The sequence below is a fragment of the Xenopus laevis genome, chromosome 1L (genome assembly GCF_017654675.1).
Source record: "Xenopus laevis strain J_2021 chromosome 1L, Xenopus_laevis_v10.1, whole genome shotgun sequence".
NCBI lineage: Eukaryota > Metazoa > Chordata > Amphibia > Anura > Pipidae > Xenopus > Xenopus laevis.
In genome coordinates this window covers 58,858,245-58,879,700 of record NC_054371.1, presented here as the reverse complement: position 1 = coordinate 58,879,700, position 21,456 = coordinate 58,858,245, and the positions used below count along the sequence as shown (strand labels likewise).

At 39.0% G+C, this 21,456-nt stretch overlaps 2 protein-coding genes across 6 annotated transcripts in view; one reads left to right on the top strand and one right to left on the bottom strand.

Moving 5' to 3' along the window:
• fbxw7.L (F-box and WD repeat domain containing 7 L homeolog) overlaps positions 1-7,333 on the bottom strand; it is a 139,953-nt gene extending 132,620 nt beyond the window's left edge. For 4 of the 5 annotated variants that reach the window (XM_041582615.1, XM_041582612.1, XM_041582620.1 and 1 more), the window contains exons 1-2: positions 7,111-7,333; positions 1,978-2,421 (exon numbers count right to left, since the gene is read on the bottom strand). The gene's annotated coding sequence lies outside the window, so the exon portion shown is untranslated. Of the gene's footprint in view, positions 1-1,977; positions 2,422-5,319; positions 5,386-7,110 lie in introns of all 5 variants that reach the window. The other variant, XM_018249543.2, reaches the window with a different exon arrangement.
• Positions 7,334-11,148: 3,815 nt separating this feature from the next.
• Positions 11,149-21,096, top strand: LOC108719609 (cAMP-dependent protein kinase type 1). The gene is made up of 9 exons (XM_041589457.1): positions 11,149-11,894; positions 13,572-13,678; positions 13,779-13,946; positions 15,144-15,235; positions 16,290-16,352; positions 17,166-17,304; positions 18,880-19,071; positions 19,171-19,299; positions 19,878-21,096. The coding sequence occupies exons 1-9, from the start codon at positions 11,258-11,260 to the stop codon at positions 19,992-19,994; spliced, it is 1,644 nt and encodes a 547-aa protein (XP_041445391.1). The 5' UTR covers positions 11,149-11,257; the 3' UTR covers positions 19,995-21,096.
• The last annotated feature ends 360 nt before the right edge of the window (positions 21,097-21,456 follow it).

The window sequence follows — 21,456 nt, the reverse complement described above, 5'->3', positions numbered from 1 at the left end:
ATTTGAATGAGCATTAAACAATTACAGGAAACGATTGCTAGAATGTAATTAGAACATTTAACTATATGTTTTGACTGCATTCAAAATACAGGTATGGGACTGGTTATCCACAATGCTCAGGACCTGGGTTTTCCAAATAAGGGATCTTTACATTATATGGATCTCCATACATAAGTCTACTTAAAAATAATTCCTGATAGGATTGTTTTGCATTTCATAAGGATTGGTGATATCTACGTTTGGATCAAGAACAAGATATTGTTTTATTACAGAGAAAAGGGAAATCAATTTTTAAAAATCATAATTATTTGATTATTTGATGATGGCCTTCCTTTAATTTGGAGCTTTGTGAATAACAGGTTTCTGGATAACAGATCCCATACCTGTATATAAAGTGTAAACTTGGATTGTTGGAGTTAAAGGCCATTTAGAAGTACAAACATGTTACTGTGTCTTATTATTAAAAAAAAGAAAGAAAAAAAAAAACACACACAGCTCTGGTGAGATGACATTGTAGAATACCAACAAGTAGTAGACACACCCCAGTATGACACAAAACCTTATATACATTTTAAACCAATTATTATAAGGGATTTACATTTTAAGTCATTCTAAATACCATAGGTATACTTCTTCAAAATCGTTATGCTACCTCCTTAAGAGCAATTAATAATAAAAATAATCAACACCTGTAATATGTAATATATTCTACATATCTGAATACATATGTCCATAAATAGGGGCAATGCATTCAACATAGCACAACATGGAAAGTAGCAGACGTAGCTTTAAGCTTGTATTCTCCCTATGTTAGAAAGTAACATAATCCCAAAGTCAATACTGTTATACAGATTCCCAGGCACATCTATATCATGCAGACAAATTATGTCCACGGAAATTCATCTCACAGGCTATACTGGTCATTAAGGCCACCACCTAATTGACACCACATACAGGCCACATGGAAATGGAGCCATGGGGCTTACATGGGCATTGAGGAAGAGGCAGAACTTAGAAGTAAGAAGAACAATTGGACATAATAGTCTAAATAGGCTGCTATAAATTGCAATAACAGTAAAGGTGGCCATACACAGGGAGGTTCACTCATTTGGCAATCTCTCCCCAATATGCCCACATTGAGGTGGGCCATATCGGGCTGATTCGATCGTGGGCCCTAGGGCCCAACTATCAGATCAGAATGGAGGCCATATGGGCGGTCAGATCGCAGGACCGCATCAACAAACCAATGCGGCCGCAATCCAACAGGATTTTTTACCCTGGCAGACTTTCAGACACTCGTTGGATGGCCTCAAACGGGGCAATAAGCTGCCGACTGTCGGCAGCTTTTATCGGCCCGTGTTTGGGGGCCTTAACTCCCCAGCAGTAAATATTGCTCACATCCCATATTTTTTCTGGTGCAACATTAGACAGCAGTTCATTAAAGGAGTTGTTCGCCTTTAAACTAACTTTTAGTATTATGTAGTGAGTAATATGCAGAGACCATTTGCAATTCATTTTCCTTTTTTATTAGTTGCGGTTTCTGAGTTATTTAGATTTTTAGTCAGCAGCTCTTTAGTTTGCAAACTCGGCAATCTGGTTGCTAGGGTACAAATTACCCTAGCAGCCATGCACTGGTTTGAATGGTAGACTGGAATATCAACAGGAGATGGCCTGAATACGAAGATTAGTTATAAAAAGCAGCAATAAAATTCACTTTGTCACCTTACAGAGCATTTTTTTTAGAAGGGGTCAGTGACCCCCATTTGAAAACTGGAAAGAATCAGAAGAAAAATAGACAATTCAAAAACTATAAAAATTAATAAATGAGAGCAAATTGCTTAGACTTAGCCATTCTATAACAGATTAAAAAAAGTTAAAGGTGAACCCCTTTAAGCTTCTAAAAATAATTCAATGTTTCAGTATTTAAGGTATAACCAATACGAACAAAAGAATCCTGCAAGAATACATAAACCTCACCTGCTTTAGGTGTCAGACAGCAAAAAAACAGCTGTTATGGAGGCAGTCTGGATTCTCTTTGGGTTGGAGCAAATATCTTGAGGTCACGTCCAAAAACCATTCACTTGTGCTACCATCAGGAGAAGATCATCTTCTTCATGACGATGGGAAAATATCACAAGTCTTTTCCTCAAAATTGAAAAGCCTTAGTTAGTTATAAAGCCTTATATCCAGTTATTTGCAATGCAATCCATTTATCACTAGACTTGTTCCTCTTAAAATCTGTCAGAGGTCTCTCAGAGTCTTTCAATTCATGCCCAGATCGCACGTCCCACAACTTTTTCGTCTAAAGTTTGTTGGCAATTAGGCAAGTGCTTAGAGGCTGTAGGATGGCAGTGGATGGTCGTTGCTACTGGGTTGGTGCATAGAACCATACCATAGTTAACAATATCAGGAAGATGGTACCTGCGAAAATAAAGGGAAGCTGTTTAGAGAGCAAGCACTTAAACTACAAAATAATGAAACTACAGCTATGCAAAATATATTTGATTTTAGGACTAGTTACTGGTTCTGAATGGGTTTTATTAGGGATGCACCGAATCCAGGATTCCTTGTACCTGGGCGAACCAAATCCAAATTTGAATATGTAAATTAGGGGTGGAAAAGGGAAATGACGTGACTTTTTGTCACAAAACAAGGGTGTTGAAAAAAACTTTTTCCTTTCCCAAACCAAATTTGCATATCCAAATCAGGGTTTGGATTGTTATTCAGCTGAATTTTCACGAAGGATTCAACTGAATCCCAATACTGGATTTGATGCATGCCTACTTTTTATCCTGGAAAAGATCATCTGTTAGAGCTTGAAATCAATTTGGAATTTGGAGCACACTGGAATAATTACAGTACTGCAGCTCCAAGGCAACATGTTTCCCTTCACTTGCAGCACCTCTGTCCCCTGTAATATTTACTTAGAGGTGTGAAACTCTGCGGAGAGCTGGGCTGCACACTGTTAAAGCGGTGCCGTTGAGCTCACTGAATTTGCACATGGCATAGAAGTTAAGCCAGAACTATGCCAAAAAAAGAAAAGGAACTAAAGCTGTGCTTAAAGGGGTTGTTCACCTTTAAATTAACATTTAGTATAATATAGAGAGTGATATTCTGAGACAATTTGCAATTATTTTTCATTTTTTATTATTTGTGTTTTTTTGGTTATTAAGCTTTTTATTCAGCAGCTCTTCAGTTTGTTATTTCAGCAATCTGGTTGCTAGAGTCCAAATTACCATAGTAACCATTAACTGATTTGAATAAGAGACTGGATTAGGAATAGGAGAGGGTTTGAATAGAAAAAGGAGCAATATAAAGTAGGTATAACGATAAATGTTTAGCCTTACGGAACATTTGTTTTTTTAGATGGGGTCACTGACCCCCATTTGAAAGCTGAAAAGAGTTAGAAGGCGGCAAATAATTAAAAACTATAAAAATTAAAAATAAATAATTGAAACATTGCTTAGAACTGGCCATTCAATAACATACTAAAAGATAACCAAAAGGTGAACCACCCCTTTTAAGGAGATTCACCGAGCTTTACTTGCCTGTTCAACGCTCTATATTGGTAATCATTCCTACTATATAGATGGCTCCTATTCAAATAACAAAGCTCGCAGTGTAAGCAGCACAATGCTTTATGGTAGTGAGGTTAATAATGTAGTCCTCCAGCTGTTGTTTCGCTAAAAACCTCACAATCCCACATCTAGCATGCTCAGTCCGTGAATAGTAGTTCAACAATAACTGGTGGGTTACAAGCCAGACAATTTTTCTATGCACTCATCCATTCCCTGAAACTGGCAGGTGCCACTTTATATCCGAGTAACACAGTAGGAAGTAGTTTGCATGCAAACCTGCAGCCACTGCTTATAATAAAAACAGACACTCCTATGATGTGTTATGAATGCAAATGACTTTGCTAGGTATAAGCAAAGCATTGTCTCCATACTGGAACATAAATGGGTAAAGAATCAATTAATAATAGGGATTATTACACATGCTGCTCAGAAGCAGAGGGCATTAGGCTCTTATTTGCTATATGTAGAGGCATTTGAATTACCTAGGTGTTCTATATTAACTCAAGGCCAGTGATTTATTGAGCTTCTGCTCATATTTGCATCCAACAAGGCTGTATTCAACTGCATGTAGAGGGAAGACTTTATTCATCAATTATTCATTCCATCTCTTAACTGAAAACAATTACCGACTTTACCCCACAACAATATATATCCTTATTAGCACACCAACACAGACACAAGCCTGGTGTATGTGGCCGGGACACACAATACTGAAAGAGCATTTCAATCCAACTAGAAAGTAGGTGTTTATGCAAAATGAAAAGGGTGTAGTGTTTTTTGCTTCTGCCTCAGTTCCAAATTTCAAGAGTCAAAACTCATGGCAGCTGCTTCTGATATTCAAAGCAATTATCCCTTACTTTGCTATTGCCAATCCAAAATGTTTTGTCTCAGTGATGAGAAAAGATGCTAAAACAACCCTTTCAGAATGTTCCATCACCATCCTAAGAAATACAACTTCTGTTCAGTTTAAGAACACCCGCTCCACCACCAAAACTGGATGCCAGCACTTGCCATTACATTGGAAATGTTGTTTATCTTTAACGCTGAATCCCAAATAAGACTTAAAGGGGAAGTACATTGAAAAGCGATTTCCTAATTTGATGTAGACACCAGTATTCTCAAGTAGCGCTTTACAAATAAAAACATACATACATATTCTAAGACAATTTGCAATTCGTTTTAATGTTTTTATAAGACTGCATTGTTACGCTGAACTATTACAGTCAATGTTTTTATTAGATATACAGGTATGGGACCTGTTATCCAGAATTCTGGGGACCTGGGGGTTTCCGGATAACGGATCTTTCTGTAATTTGGATCTTTATACCTTAAGTCTACTAGAAAAATGTAAACATTAAATAAACTTTAAATGAACAAAATAAGCGGATTCTAATAAAAATGAATTATATAATATATAGTTTGAATTAAGTACAAGGTACGGTTTTACTATTACAGAGAAAAAGGAAATCGCTTTTAAAAATTTGGTTTATTTGATTATAATGGAGTCTATAGGGATGGCCTTTCCGTAATTCGAAGTTCTCTGGATAATGGGTTTCCGGATAATCCCATACCGGTATTTGTTGCTGGTGGTTGTATTTTCTTTTTTAAGCATTTACACATTTTCTTCTATAGCTCTCAGGCTTAAAACTTCAACTGCTATCTGATTGCTAGGGTTTTACTACCCTTGTAACCAAAAAGATTGGTAATACAAAAAAATAAGTATAACAATAAAATTGAAAACCTCATAATCTGTGTTTCTGTTGCTGGGTCAGAGACCCCATAAGCAGGTAGTTTTTCCAGCTGCAATCTGGAAAAGGCAGAACAGGAAGGCAAATAATTAAGAAAGCATACACAATTAATAATGAAGATCAACTGAAAAGTTGCTTCGAACACGTATCTCTATTTCATATGAAAAAATTCTTTCTATGATGAACCAATTTTGCTCACACTGACAACTGGAGTCACTTCTGTATACAATTGATTATTTTATACTATGTTTGGCCAAACAGATTTATTGCATCCGGTATTTGCACTCTATTACTTGCTACTGCATTTCGTCATCCTCTGCCTTTCCAACCCCTATTAGAGTAAATGCCTTATCCACATACGTAACCTTTGCATTAAATGCAGAGTCAATCTAATCTCCCACTCAAACAGCCTAATGGAGTGGCACAAAGTAAAGACAATACAATATTGGGTGCTAGTGCTGGCCTCCCATTGCAAATGTAAAGCAACAGACTATAGACGCTTACACCAGTCTGACGCAGCACTGACTGAGAATAATCACTCCTCAATCTTTTGTTCCAATGTTTTGCATGGGGGTTAGGGTTGCCACCTTTGCCAGTGGCTAATCCCGAACAAAGGGGCGGGGCAGATAGCATTGGGGGTGGAGCAGTGATGGTTAGGTGGGCATGATGACATCAGTGATGATGTCGTGGAGTTATGATGCTGGGTCAGGGTTATTACATCACTTATATGCAACTGGCTGGATTTCTGTCCAGTTTTCGCAATGTTTTAAATGGGAACGCTTTGAACAGACAGCCCTTTGACAAATTGGGATGTTCAGTTGAAACCCACATGGCTGGAAACCCTACCTCTATCTATTATGCCCCATGAGTATGAGCCTATCCTTTAACTACATGTATGGGATCCGTTATACAGAAATCAGTTATCCAGAAAGCTTTGAAATACAGCAATGCTAATTTAGAAGAACTTTCTTATTTTCGATTGATTTGCTTATTTCGGTTTCTGTAATAACAAGAAATTAACTGCACTTGATAATAACTAAGCCGGGTCATGGTGAGTATCTTGGTATTATATTGGCAGATTATTGTCCGGCTGAAAACCGAACAGAAAGTTGAGACTCGAACAGGCCTTAAAAAACCCAAACTGGTTGAGTCAAAACTGAACAGGTAGCAACCCTAATGGGGGTATTGGCCCAAGAGAAGTAGGGTGAGCGTAGCATTAGTACTACCCACTTAGTGGAAGAAAGAAAAGGCTGACTAGGCAACTTACAGTTGAGCAATGTGTGGCACAGGCAGCAGCCCAAGTACAGCTACAGACTGGGTTGGTGGAGTTGGTGTAAAAGTGCAAACAGTAGTTGTAAAGCTGCTAGAGCCTTGAAGCAATGCTTTGGGTTTGAGTGTATGCACAGATAAACAGGATACAGAGATATAATTGTATATAGATAGATGTATTTGCTATGATGTGCACATGGAAGTATATACATACAGCACATACACAATCTCCCAATAAAGAGTTGCATGACTACACGTCTATACAGAGTACAGCAGTGGTCTTCAACCTGCGGCTCGTCACTTGTAAAACTACAACTCCCAGCATTCCCGGGCGGATACTGGGAGTTGTAGTCAAATCACAGATAGAGACATGGCAGCTTTGTGTCTCCGTAGCAAGACAAGCAAATACAAATGTACCATCACTAATGTGCTACTTTAATATATCCAGCCACACACACACACTACCCTATCTCTTTAAACTGATCAAGTCCCGGCCGTGTCCAGAGGTGAGTTACCTGGGTGAAGTCACGTGTTTGGGGGTATTCGCTGCCTTTTCTGAAGCCCACACGGACGGGCGCGCACGCAGCTCGCGGAAGGAAGGAAGGGTTCTCGCCAAGAGACAGGCACGGGAGGAGAGGGAGAGGGAGAGAGGGCGCGCCGGGATGACGTCAGTCGCTCAGCAACAACCTGGGCAGCAGTCGTCGCAGCAGATCGGTGTCATACGCGGGGAGACGGAAGAAGGAGGCGGGGGTTATGTTATGGTGGGCAACGCAGCATCGTATTTTCATACTGGTGTCTATAGTTGCGTGTAGTGTGTACTTTGATAAGGTACACATGGCAGGATGTTAATTAGTACTTCAGAGGACTTGTATTTGGCCAGGCAGGTGCAGGGACACAGCTAGGCATATGTATACATATTAATAGAAGGATGACGAGCATGTATACGTAACCCAGGGGCCAATAATCCAGTGCAATAACATGGTTCATATCCTGGGTAACACACAGGTCCGGACTAAGAATTAAAATAGGCCCTGGCATTTCAGGTACACAGAGGCCCAATCAGCCCACACAGAGGCCCCACAGCTCCCACCAGCCCACTAAATACTGACTTTCTATGGCACCTTATATTAGCCCCTCTGGCATTTGCCAGAACCCACAGCTTGCCAGTCCGGGCCTGGTAACACAGCACAGACAGGCGACTAATACAGTGAAAAGCATCTCATACAAAGGGACACTGGGTCTCTGTATTCCTGCATGGATATAGATCAGGAGTGCCCATACTTTACTAATGTGAGGTCTACTTTTAGTGATGTTGTCCTATTAGGATCTACATCCGTAAAAGAATTGTTAGCATTCTGTTCCATGGAAAATATTACTTAAATATTGATTGATTAAAAAATGTATATTGCTATGTTTAACAAACAACTATTTCTTATGTAACCTTAACATAATAAATATCTGAATGAAAAGAATGAAACCGGAGGGTGATTTAGACAAGCTGTTTGTTGACAGTGTCCTGGGATCTGCTGATCACCAGCTAAAGGTCTTCTGGTAGATCCCAGTCTACCTTTTGGCCACCCCTGATATAGATCCTCAGCAATGCACGACTATTGTGAACTGATTGCTCTGTTCAGGGGTTGGTAAAAGCCAGAAGGTTCTAATTGGAAACCATTGTTTACTAAAATAAAATAATTAAAATAGAGCACAGCTTCCTGTGTGGAATTTGTATTTAGTGACACAAACACCCAGAGACAGGGTTCCTACTAGGGGAACAATTCCGCAATAAGACAAATTCCAAAAAGAGGCCTGTTCCCATGATTCAGGCATGGATGATACCGTCATTTTAAATTCATAGCTGTAATATATTTTGCTTCCATAGCCTTAGAAATCATTGTCTTCAGTACTGTTGTATGCGCTATATCTCCCCAGTGTCTACATCAGTCATGTGACTGATTTACAGATCAGGAGAGCTGCAAATTGTCTTCATTTCCATGAACCAATACTAATTGGCAGCAAAAAGGTTATGGTGTCCCCAGACTTGGCAAATCACCACATCAATTCTAGTTAGTATTGCTAACAGGATATTGGCGAGGCTGACAAACAGCAGTTCTGTTCCCAATATGCTCTCCGATATCGGCTGATCTGATCATCTGGGCTAAGGTATGAATGATCATATCACATCAGTGGGAGCCCAAACAGAATTTTTAGACTTGCCCAATCAATATCAAGCCGATTTTCAGAAACGTATAATTTTTCCATGGTGACATAATATTCCAAATGCTCAGATGACATGATCAGGGTCAAGAGGGCCAATAAAAAATGTTGCATACACAGTGAAACATATTCTTTCCTCTCACTAGCAAGCCAAAATAACAAGCAGGAGTGAGACAGACACAAACTCATTTTCCAGAAGGGGTTACAGATGAATAGAATTGTATTCCAGCAAATGTGGTGAGAATTAAACTGGTTTAAAAAAAGAACAAGAGCCCCTCTTCCACCAGCTAAAAATCCCACAGTGTTAATCCAAAATGACACCGCATAAAATACCACCCTTAGTTTAATTGATTACACTCCAAGTTTCACCTTAGTACTGGAGTTTACCAGATTTTATATTAAAGTGCTAGTGCAATTAATAAATAAATAAATAACTAAGTGAGACACAATTGATAGTACCTTAAAAAAACTATATACATCAAATTGCTGGTATAAAGGTTTAATAAGCAATTGATTCAAATGTTAACTCAATTGTTGATTTTTAAAGTGCAGTGCTATTGATGAAATAATTCATGAATTTCCAATAAATTAATTAATTTCTTTTTACTAAATATCAGTTATTAAAGTGCAGTGCTAACCGATGATTATACCCATATATTGGTAATTCATTAAATAATAAGTAGCAATGTGACCAAATTAATATTTGAGGATAAATTCATTCAAATGGAATCAGTTCAAATCGAAAATAGTAGGAAATGGAAAAAAGGGAAGGTGGAGTTGTCCCAAAAACTTCTGCCTATATTGTTACTAATCCTGGGACACCACAAAGAGGGAGAAAGGCAGGGTAACCAAGACTGTGGTCTCAATTCTAACTTGCCCTAACTTTAGCTTGTTAAAGAGCTATCTTGGCCTCAACAACCACAAATAATTGGTCCCTTATGAATCCCAGTGTGGGACTGCAATAGAAGAGAGAAGAAGGAGATTGAATCAAATACCAATTCGAACTAGAGCCCACCCTGCCCGACCAATTCCGTTGTTTGATTTAAGGCTTTTAATTTAAAATGGAAAAAAAAAAGTTTCCACAGAAGTTTCGCTAAATGACTTTCTAAGGGCGAACCCTCGAAAAGTTAAAAATATAAATATGCATCTCCATCCACCCTACACGTTTCGCACCCATTCAGGGCACTTAGTGAATTAACTGCTGTTTTTCCAATAATTTTTTGTGCAAAACCTATGTTATGATGTGCTAATAGGCTATTTTTACAGTAGTCTCTGATGTCAATTATCCATTTTCTGTACTAATTATACTGGCACATGTGGGGATAATATCCATTTTATTTAGTGATTATACTGGCACCTATGGTTAATTTGTCCAGTTTTTTTGTGCTTATACTGGCACATGTGGGGTTGATATGTCCTTTATTCATTTTATTTAGTGATTATACTGGCACATCTATGGTTAATTTGTCCTTTATCCATTTTATTTAGTGATTATTCTGACATGTTCAGGGTGTGTAAAATAGGTGTGATATGTAGGGGCATGGTAACAATATTATCCCTCTTTCTAAACTGGTGGGTGGTATGATACTGTATGTAATGTGCGGTGCCCATCCTTCATCAGCCCATAACTAATCCGTGCACAGTGAGTTGCTTTCTCATACTTTAATTCATAAATGAGTAAGTGCCTCTAAGTATACCAAACTTTCCCCAGAACTAAAGGGTGGATGCAGGGCCACATATTTGTTCAGCCTGGTACATGGCACATTCAGCCTAAACCAAACTATGCCCCTTGTTCCATCCAAACCAACCCCCCCTGCTACTCTTAGGGCTTTAAATATTAGTAGCGCCTGAAACAACTAGTTGGGATGACAGATTTGAGCTTACGATGTGATAAACTATGCTTCTATGACTTTTCCTTCCATACCCATCATAATCACCTCGCATTCTACATGTATATATTATACTGTACTGAAAGCTCTATCAATTCACACCTAGGAAGTATGGTACAGTTATGGGATCTGTTATCTGGAAACCCATTATCCAGAAAGCAATGAATTACTGAAAGGCTCTCTCTCTCATAGACTCAATTTTACCCATACTCTACATTGTATTGTTATTGTTATTACTGTTGTTTTATAAACTTTAATGTAGAGCAGCGTAAGTTTTTTGCTCTTTGAAAGTTTTCTTTCTTCCAAATTAGAGAAAGGTTTATAGTGCCATAGTCATTAGCTCTCAAGTGCATGCTGGGAAACCCAATGATGCCCGCATGCCACTGCTGTGGTCACATGTCTCAACTGACTTAACTGTCACTTGCTAGTTTGGATCAACTGCAGTTTGGACAGTGAGTAGGAGAGAGTAGGAGTTTTAGGCTAGCGAGAGCTAAATTTATCCAAATTGCGATTAAAAATAAAAAAAACTTATAGGAGGTATAGTATAGGAGTAAAGGACATGGATTTGAGTGAGAAAAGGAATGAGAGTCCGGCTGGACAGGTAGGAAATGTAGTGAAAAGCTGCATTGAAGAGAGGACCAACAAGGATTGGATCAGGAATTCAGGAGAAACAAAAACAGAATATTCCAAAAAAAGCTGCATTAATGCACAGACAAGTCAAGATAGGAGAAGAAGTGGTGAGAAACAGACAGAACACAAAGAGAAGACCATTAAAAGGAGAAGAAATGAAGACAGACATATTCAAAAAGAAAGCCAGGCAGAGAAGACCAGTAAAGATGTGAGTATTGAAAGGAGAAAATTGGAAGAAGGACAGATAGTAAAGGAAAACCAGGCAGAGAAGACCAGCGAAGATGAGAGGATTAAAAGTAGAGGATTCGAAGAAGGACAGATAGAAAAGGAAAGCCAAGCTGAGAAGAAGAGCAGTAAGGATGCAAGGATTAAAAGGAGAAGAGTTGAAGAAACACCGTTACAAATGGAAAACCTTGCATACAAGAAGACCAGTGAGCATGAAAGCTATAAAATTATACTGCTTGAGAAACAGAAGAAAAAAATCACAGAAGAAAACACTAAAGGAACAAATATAGAGCAAAAGGAAGAGAGGAATAAAAGATCAAGAGCAGAAGACCCCTTAGAAAGTAAGGAACATTTACTACTCTTTTTGTATATATTTAATAGCAGTATATAAGGTACATCATCACTTAATTTGAAAATTCTTAGTGTAATTATGAGCAATTTACTAAGCCCCTATCACATTCACACACATTATAGGTATAGGACCCAGGGTTTTCCTGATAAGTGGTCTTTCCTTCATTTGGATCTCCATACCTCAAGTCAACTAAAAAAATCATGTAAACATTAATTAAACCCAATAGGATTGTGTTGGCTTCAATATGGATTAATTATATCTTAATTGGGATCAAGTACAGAGTACTAGTTTTTTTAAATTATTTGATTAAATGTCAATGGGAGATGGCCATCCAGTAATCTGGATAACAGATTTCTGGAGAATGGATCCTTTACCTGTATTATCAATTAGGATGAACATACACATGTCTTCAATCCCTAGCTGGAATTGAATCTAGGTGCCCAGTACTACAAGACTGAACTGTTGTCCCACATTGATATTAACAGTATATGGACTATTGCAAATGACAAACGTGCTTATAATAGCAAGCTGAGCAATTTTACATTGTCCTAATGTACCCTTTACGTGCCCTTCAAGCAATCCCCTCACTTGCTAATAAACAGCAACAAAACTACTCATTTCCCTATATACCCTGTGCTGCCCAAATCCCACTGTTCTTCATGCAACACTGACAAACGTAGGCAGATCCACTTCCAGATAGAGAGAGAAAGGCACAACTCCATCTTGGGCTCTGTGAACATATTTGGAGAGTTATGGTGCAAAATAGAAAAAACACGGCGCTTTGCAGTACAACTTTTTTCTGCATCTTGTCCCTCACATTTGTAAATAAGCCATTGGGTCAGAAAATGAGGTTGTGAATGGCCAAAATTTGAAATATAAATTTAAAATGTAAAGGCTGTTTCATTTTCATACATATATTTGTTAAGTGTTCAACATTCGCTACTATGTACAGTCTAATAATGATAAGTTTATTTGTTTTTCGCAGAAAAATTGTGAAACTGCAGAAATTTTTTTCATTTCAGCGACTATTTATCTTTTTTGCAACCTTATGGGCGACCTTTTTCCAAATGAATTGTCAATGGGCCTTTTTTCTCACTCTAAATTCATTTAAGTCAATGGGTGTTTTTTCCCACTCCATATGCAGAAACGGAACTAGAGAGGGGCGGGCCCTGGCGCATGCGGTCCCCCCGCCGCCCTCTGTAAACCCGGAACTGGCTGGGATATGCACGGCGCGCGGACTGCCGGGGGGCCCTGGCCCGCTCGCACCCCCTGCTCCCCCGGTAGTTCCGCCCCTGTCCAAATGAATTGTCAGTGGGTGTTTTTTCTCATTCTAAATTTATTAAAGTCATTGGGGCTCATTTATAAGTACTGGGCAAATTTGCACCTGGGCAGTAACCCATGGCAACCAATCAGATGATTGCTTTCACTGCAAAACCTGCAGCTGGCTGGAAAAAAAGCTAATCGCTGATTGGTTGCTATGGTTACTGCCCAGATGCAAATTTGCCCAGTGTTTATAAATGAGCCCCAATGGGTGGGCAGTTTTGTGAAAAAATCCACTGTTGGCAAAATGTGGGATTTTTCAGTGAATCCATGTGTGGCAAAAAGATTTGCACATTGCCAAAGTTTATCTGTGATGTGAGCTAACGGAATTCTTTTCTCTAACAAGGTGGAAGCATACAGAAGAGACCCTGTCTGGACATTGAAAGACCTGCTCCCCTGGATATTAACAGCTACAACTTCCACACTATACTTGGACGAGGAGGCTTTGGCTGGGTGAGTGAAGGATTTCCCAAGTCATTAAGCATCTTTGCTGCAAGATCCATTATCTACAAGATACCCTGTGATATTAAATCTCTTCTCTTATTTTTATTAGGTGATGTTGGCTTCTTTTAGGCCAAATAAACAACTCGTGGCAATGAAGATCTTGAAGAAGAAGTCTGAGAAGAACGACTGCCATGCCATCGCTAAAGAGGCCCGTCTACTGAAAATCAGCAGAGAATGTGCATTTTTATGCCATTCTTATGCAGTTTTTCAGTCAGAGGTAACACACACTGGGCCTCATGCACAATAACGGGTTACAAATAGCACTTTGCATGTGTGCCTGAGATTTAGTTCTTGACACTCGCATGACTTATTGTCAGGGTACTTAAAGGGGAACTCCGGCTTCCAAACCAAAATTTGATAAAGAGGCCCACATAATACAGAAACCACTAAAATATCCATCACAGTTACCTGTTACTTCAAAAGTATGAATAAATGCCATTTTCTATGCTGAAATCCAGCTATTTAACAATTCTGTTCTTTCTGCATCATTTGAAATCCTGGCAGGGAAGGAGGGACTAAAACACTTCTCCACAGCTTACAGACAGCATGAAGGAACTACATAACCCACAATGCATTGTACTGTAGTGTTCTGTTCTTTATTGAAATCACGTGTGCAGGGAATTGTGGGTTTGGAGGATGCAGGCTGATGAAAGATTGCTGCTGATACGAAGTAACAGTAGTCAGCCAGCTCAGCAAAGTCAGAGAGATCAGAAGGAAAGCAGGGGGCTGGACTTAGGGAGGAACTGTTCCAAACCCTTACAAATCATAAAAAGTCTGCATATTTCTAATTGATGCATATTGCAAAGTTGCTTGAAATCGTGTTTGCTTTTTAAAAAGCTCAGGTTATGTTTTTGTGGAGTTCCCCTTTAAATAAAGTTACATGACTTTGACCCACTTCCTGAAATGCACCCTACACAACTCCTAATACTGCCCTATTTGCACTGTTAATAACATGCAGAGTAGCATAGAGGGGTTGACAGCTGCCATCTATGGCTAGTTTCCCAGCATGACATAGAGCGGGTGCCATTCAGTGATTGCTGCCAGATTGCTGGGAAAATAGCATCAAGCATCAATAGATGGCAGCTACCAGATCCACAGCACAACCCTGCATTTTATTAACAGGTACTAGCAAATGGGGCAGTATTGGGAGTTGTGTGTGATGCAGTTCGGTGGTGCAGTTTGGGGGGGGTAGGAAGACACTGCAGGCGGCCCAAGTTGCATAGATGGTTTTTTTCCCCTTTAAAGGAGAATTCAACCCGTAATAAAAAAAAACCAAGGTAGTGGGAGGGTTTTTTTTTTTTATTATGGGTTGAATTCTTCTTTAAACAAGTACCCTGAAGCCCATCTTATCCCCAGCTCTATCTTTTGGTATTAATGGCTCATGTCTCACATTCTTCTAATTTGCATTTCCCAGCTGGAATCCTTCTTTGTAATGGAATATGCCAGTGGGAATTCTTTATGGGAAATGATTCTGCGTGAACGAAAGCTACCAACATCAAGAATCATGTGAGTATGTTTTCTTTTTTTCCCCTATCAAAGCATTGACATCAGACATCATTCTTACTATATAGGCTGATAAAATACTGGATAGATGGCAACCCTAATTCCAGGGCAAGTGAAAGGGAAAACGGTGCAGTGCTTATACCTTTTCACACTAGCTCTTTAGATCTTGCACCCAAATCCTCGATATAGATATATATATATATATATATATATATATATATATATATATATATATATATATATATATATATATATATATATACATTAGGGCCTTTATCAAGGACGTATTTGATAAAGGCCCTAATGTGGGTCGAAACGTTGGATGCACAAGTTTGAAAAATAAAGACATTTTTGGTTCACTAACCAAGGAGTGCAGGTCCTCTTGAACTTTACATAAATACTTTGACCCTGCACCCACGCTTATGGAAGACTGGTAAGAACACAGTCACCATCTTAAATACACACAATGGCAGGGAAAAACGTGAAAATCAGCTGAAAAGTTAGTTGTGCCTCTGAGGGCGTTGTTAATAAATATTGTTTTTTTTCCTGCTAAGTCCTGTGAGTGCAACTTCCTACTTCAAAAAAATATATATATATATCCACAGAAAAAGGCGAGCACTCTCAGGTCTTAAAGATGAAGAAAAGTGAAGTTTATTTAAACAAAAAAGTAGCTAACGTTTCGGCTAGCCCTCTAGCCTTTCTAAAAAAAAAAAGAAATATATATTAGAGGGTAATGAGCAGGGTTTATTTTTTATTTATATAGCGGGTATTATATACATTTAATTTATTTTATAAATAAAATAGTTTATTTTTCTGAAAACATAGTGTTTAGATCTCAATTACTCTTGGCATGCACAAACACAAGGCACGTCATTGGGACAAACTTGTGCCTAATCAAATGTTTTATTTGACAAAAACCTGTGTTCCTGGCAGAATGGATTATTTTTTTTGCCATGGTACATAATACTAATTGATATACAGATAAGTACATTACTTTTGAGAGAAATATAAGTAATGGTGTGATACTGAAATGTTGATTATTTTCTTCTTTGAACAGGTTCTACACAGCAGAGATGGTGGTTGCCCTCCAGTTCCTGCATTCCAAGGGAATCATTCATCGGTCAGTAAAATCTCAGTATATTGTGTTATACATTTAATGTGTTATTTAACATATAGATTTGTCTTGTAAAGTTCTTTGAGATGCCATTTTTTTTAAAATGAGCTAAAATGCAGAGAACCAGAAAGCCTGAAAATGCTTTTCACTGAACACATTTGCATAACTATAGGGGTGCAGACCCCCACAACTGCAGATTAGTACAGATGAACAGGTAGGGGAGGGAGACTGGACAGCAAAGAAGGGGACCATTGAATATCCCTGAAGCAATGGCCTAACTTCAGGTTGCAGGGGAGCCCAGGGCAACAGAGGGTGTGGCATGTAGGGCTGTGTGTGACCTAGTAACACTTGTTTTTGCCCACATCACAATTTCATGTAAGGGGGTCTTGGAGGGGCAGGCTTTTGAAGATACACGACTGCTCTGATGCTTATGTTTGTGCAGACACACTGCAAGTCATTCTCATGCAACAAATATGGGGATGGTCATGTGGACCCAGGGTCACACCACTGACTGCCCACTACAAGAACTCATCTGTACAATACATGATATAAGGCTAGACTTGCCACACAAGTGCTTATAAGGGCCTGTGTACAGCCACCTTGACTCTTGCATGTGTGCTACAAAAAGTTAATTTCTTTATTCATTACACGGTTCCTAAAGAGACATAGGAGTCCAGTGTCCTTTCTGAAGTTGAAGGGAATATGTGATAATATGAAACCTACACAGTCCTTTGTCTTATTAAATAACCCCTGTCCTCTTTCCTAGAACTCTCTCTGAATTTCTATGAAAGTAATTTGTTCCTAACATTTAACCTACAGTGATCTCAAGCCGGAAAACATACTGATTGATAAAGATGGCCATATAAAGATCTGCGACTTCGGCATTGCAGAAGAGAACATCATTGGCCAGAGGACGGCCCACGGCTTAGCAGGAACCCCTGGATACCGGGCACCAGAGGTATCCAGGTTTCTTGTAAAATATGTACAATATATCCATTATAGCAAATATATATATATATATATATATATATATATATATATATATATATATATATATGTATATATGTAAAGATACTTGGGGTGTCCGCACTCCTCTCCTTTGAAGCTGAGGTGCACGATCAATTTGAATAATATAAGTGATGAAGGGATCAGCACACACTTGTTGGGTTGGAAAATGCTGTGTTACAAATAAAAACACTTGATTCAACTTTACAAGAGTGTGCTGATCCCTTCATCACTTCATATATATATATATATATATATATATATATATATATATATATATATATATATATATATATATATATATATATATATATATATATATATATATATATATATATATATAGAGGAAGCAAGGAAGGTTTGTAAAAGCTATAAAACAAAAACTATAAAATAGCATCAGAATCTCAGAAGATCCCATTCCCATGGGAAACTATCACTTAACGAGTGCACAATGCTATGTCAGCCAATTTATATTCTTAGAATCATTTAGGGAGAGTTTAGATGTTATAATTTTCTCTGGTCTGAACCCACTGTGGGCTTTAAAAATGATTACTGAAATGCCAATGCCAAAAACCTTTAAACTTGTACCAGAAGAGGGATTGTCTGAAAACCATTTAACATTAACATTTAAACACTGTACTTCAATATGAAAAGAAATATATTTATTAAACAACAGGCTAACTTTACTTCCCCAGGTAGGTAAGTTAAGTAAATATAATCACTTGTGGGTGCCTAACGTTTGGTACCTCCAACTGTAAATTGTCTTCCTTCTCTTTTAATGTTACATGTTTTTAAGATAACTGAGTTAGTCCTTTTCTGATGCAGTTTAAGGGGCAGATGTATCAAGGGTCGAATATCGAGGGTTAATTAACCCTCGATATTCGACTGCCGAATTAAAATCCTTCGAATATCGAAGTCGAAGGATTTTGCGCAATTCGTTCGATCGAACGATTGAAGGAATATTCGTTCGATCGAACAATTCGAAGGATTTTAATCCATCGATCGAAGGATTATCCTTCAATCATAAAATTGTTAGCAAGCCTATGGGGACCTTCCCCATAGGCTAACATTGGCCTTGGTAGGCTTTAGGTGGCGAACTAGGGGGGTCGAAGAAATTTTTAAAGAGACAGTACTTTGAATATCGAATATTCAAACGATTTTTAGTTCTAATCGTTCGATTCGAAGGTCGTAGTCGAAGTAGCCAATTCGATGGTCGAAGTAGCCAAAAAAACCATTGAAAATTCAAACTATTTTTCCTCTATTCCTTCACTCGAACATAGTGAATGGGCCCCTAGATGTTCCAATTTGCAAAAAGGCACCCCAGGTTCTAGGCAAGAAACTTGTTGCTTTGACATAAGCAGTGTGATTCCTATTGAAAGAAGTGAGAAGCAGTTTATAGCAATTCCATGGAGAAAACTGCCAATGTAACCTTGTAATTAACTTTCAATGCTTGGTTCTCTATACTAACACAAATAAAATTTGTTGTTTTTTGTTGTAATCATTTGTTTTATTTATTTTCTCTTCAAAGATTCTATTAAATGAGGACTACAATGCAGCTGTGGATTGGTGGTCTTTTGGGGTTACAATGTACAAAATGGCCACAGGAGTCATGCCGTTTTCAGCATCAGGCAGCATTCAAAAACAGCTTTATACAATTATTATGAAACCACCATATTACCCATGTGATATGAACGAGGAAATGCTGGACCTCCTGCCTAAGGTAACTGGTATACTGGCATACTGCATCTTTACCTGCTCATAATGCAGACAGTTATCCATTATCTGCAGTACTCAAATATATGATCATGTTTCCCTTTAGCTTTTGGAGATTGATGAGACTGAACGGATTGGACTGAATGGTAACATCAGGGAGCATGCTTTCTACAGCAACATCAACTGGGAAGATCTGGAGAACCGAAGACTGGAGACCCCTTTTCAGCCAGGAATGGTAAATGAATGTGCTGGGCAATCAATGTGATACATTTAGTAAGACTCACCCTGCAGGTGCACTACTATTCTTTTTGTATAATTTCATGAATTGGTAGGGCAGAGGTCTTCTGACTTGGGTTAAGGCTCTCTTTTTTGTTTTAGATGTATGAATTATATGAAAACATGATCATAACCATCATTCTCCCATTGTTTCAGTGATGGTCAAATAAAACATCTTTCATAATCTTTTACCCCAAATAGTTGTTAAGTTAGGCCTCCCTTAATAACCTAAGGCCCCCTTAGCTAGACAGCCCCATCATTTGCTGCTGCTGATATCTACCAGAGTGATAGGGGATAGCAGTGTTAAGATAAAGAGGTTGTCCCAGTTGCATACAACCCTTAATGTTATTGGCATGTAGGGCAGGTCAGTAGCATTATAACACCAGACAACTGAGCTCACCCTTTTCTTCATTGTAGTTAGTAAGTGCTCCGTGACCAATAAGGTGTGAAAACAAATCTACATAAAAATGAATAAATACTCAATTCTGCCATGTGAAATATTGTATAAAAGGTAAAGTGTTTTTCCCTTGTTCACAGCCACCTCTAGACGACGTCGAGGAATATCCAATGACTTTCTCCCCTCAATGTTCCAATGAAAGAAACAATCTGAAAGATTTCTCCGAAGTGGATCCCAACTGGAATTGGCAGGAGTAAGGCATTACCCCTGTTCTAACATGGGACACCATCTTTAGTTGCTGCCTGTAACAACCTGAGGCCCTTAACATTGTAACATCTATGGCAAGCTCCACCCCTAAACAACCAATCCACCTGTATTGCCAAACCTAAACCATCTCCTGTAAATATCACCTGGTTTTACCATCAACACCAGCACCAGACGGGATCTTTGACTGTAGCTTCTAAAGGATGGAAAATAGAAAGGTACAGGGGTGAGTTTACATCTTGAATGAAGATTAATAAATATAACCAGTTAAACCCCACTCCCAAACTTCTGCCTCCCTCCTATTCCCTTACCCATCATTAACTCTTATCCTAAGTGGCTCATGCCAATGGCATTATTATAAAGGAAGTAGACCCCATGGTCGCGGGGGGCCTGGGTCTACTTCCTTTATATTGTCTCTCTCTCCTACTCCCTTATCCCTGATTTCCCTCATCCTGATCAGTAACCACACCAAACCTCTGTCATTCTCATATTCCCTTACCTGTGATTAACCCCTTTCCTAAATGGGCCACACCATTAGCATAACTATAAAGGAAGCAGACTCCCTGGCCGCGGGGGGCCCAGGTCTACTTCCTCTATGTTTTTCCTCCAACTCCCTTTCCTCTGATTTCCCTCAATCCTAACCATTACACAACACCTCAAACATCTGCCTTCCTCCTATTCCTTTACCTGTGATTAACCCCTAAGCAGTGGTGTAACTATAAAGGAAGCAGACACCCTGGCCGCGGGGGGCCCAGGTCTACTTTCTCTATACTGTCTCCCTTCTGCTCCCTTATCCCCAATTTCCCTCCTTTGTAATCACTACTAAACTCCTGCCTCTTTCCTATTCCCTTACCTGTGATGACATAACTATAAAGAAAGCAGACCCTGTGGCTGCGGGGGGCCCAGGTCTACTTCCTCTATACGGTCTCCCTTCTACTCCCTTTCCAGCCCCATTCTCTATTCTCTCCCAGCACCTTTCCTAGCCTGTTCCCATTTTATGTGCATGTGTGAGTATTTATGCTGTGTGAGTATGTATGCTGTATGTGAGTGCTGTGTGAGTGTGTGTGATATGAGTGCTGTGTGTATGAGTGCTGTGTGTGTCTATGATTGCTGTGTGTGTATGAGTGATGTATGTATGTGTGCTGTGTCTATGAGTGCTGTGTGTGTGTATGAGTGCTGTGTGTGTGTATGAGTGCTGTGTGTGTGTATGAGTGCTGTTTGTGAGTATGAGTGCTGTGTGAGTATGTGTGCTTGGATGTGTATGTGTGCTGTGTGTGTGTATGAGTGCTGTGTGTGTGTATGAGTGCTGTGTGTGTGTGTATGAGTGCTGTGTGTATGAGTGCTGTGTGTGTGTATGAGTGCTGTGTGAGTATGAGTGCTGTGTGTGTGCTTGAGTGTAAGTCAGTTTAGTAATTTGAAATGCTCACCCGTTTGTTAAACAGGAGAACATTGAGA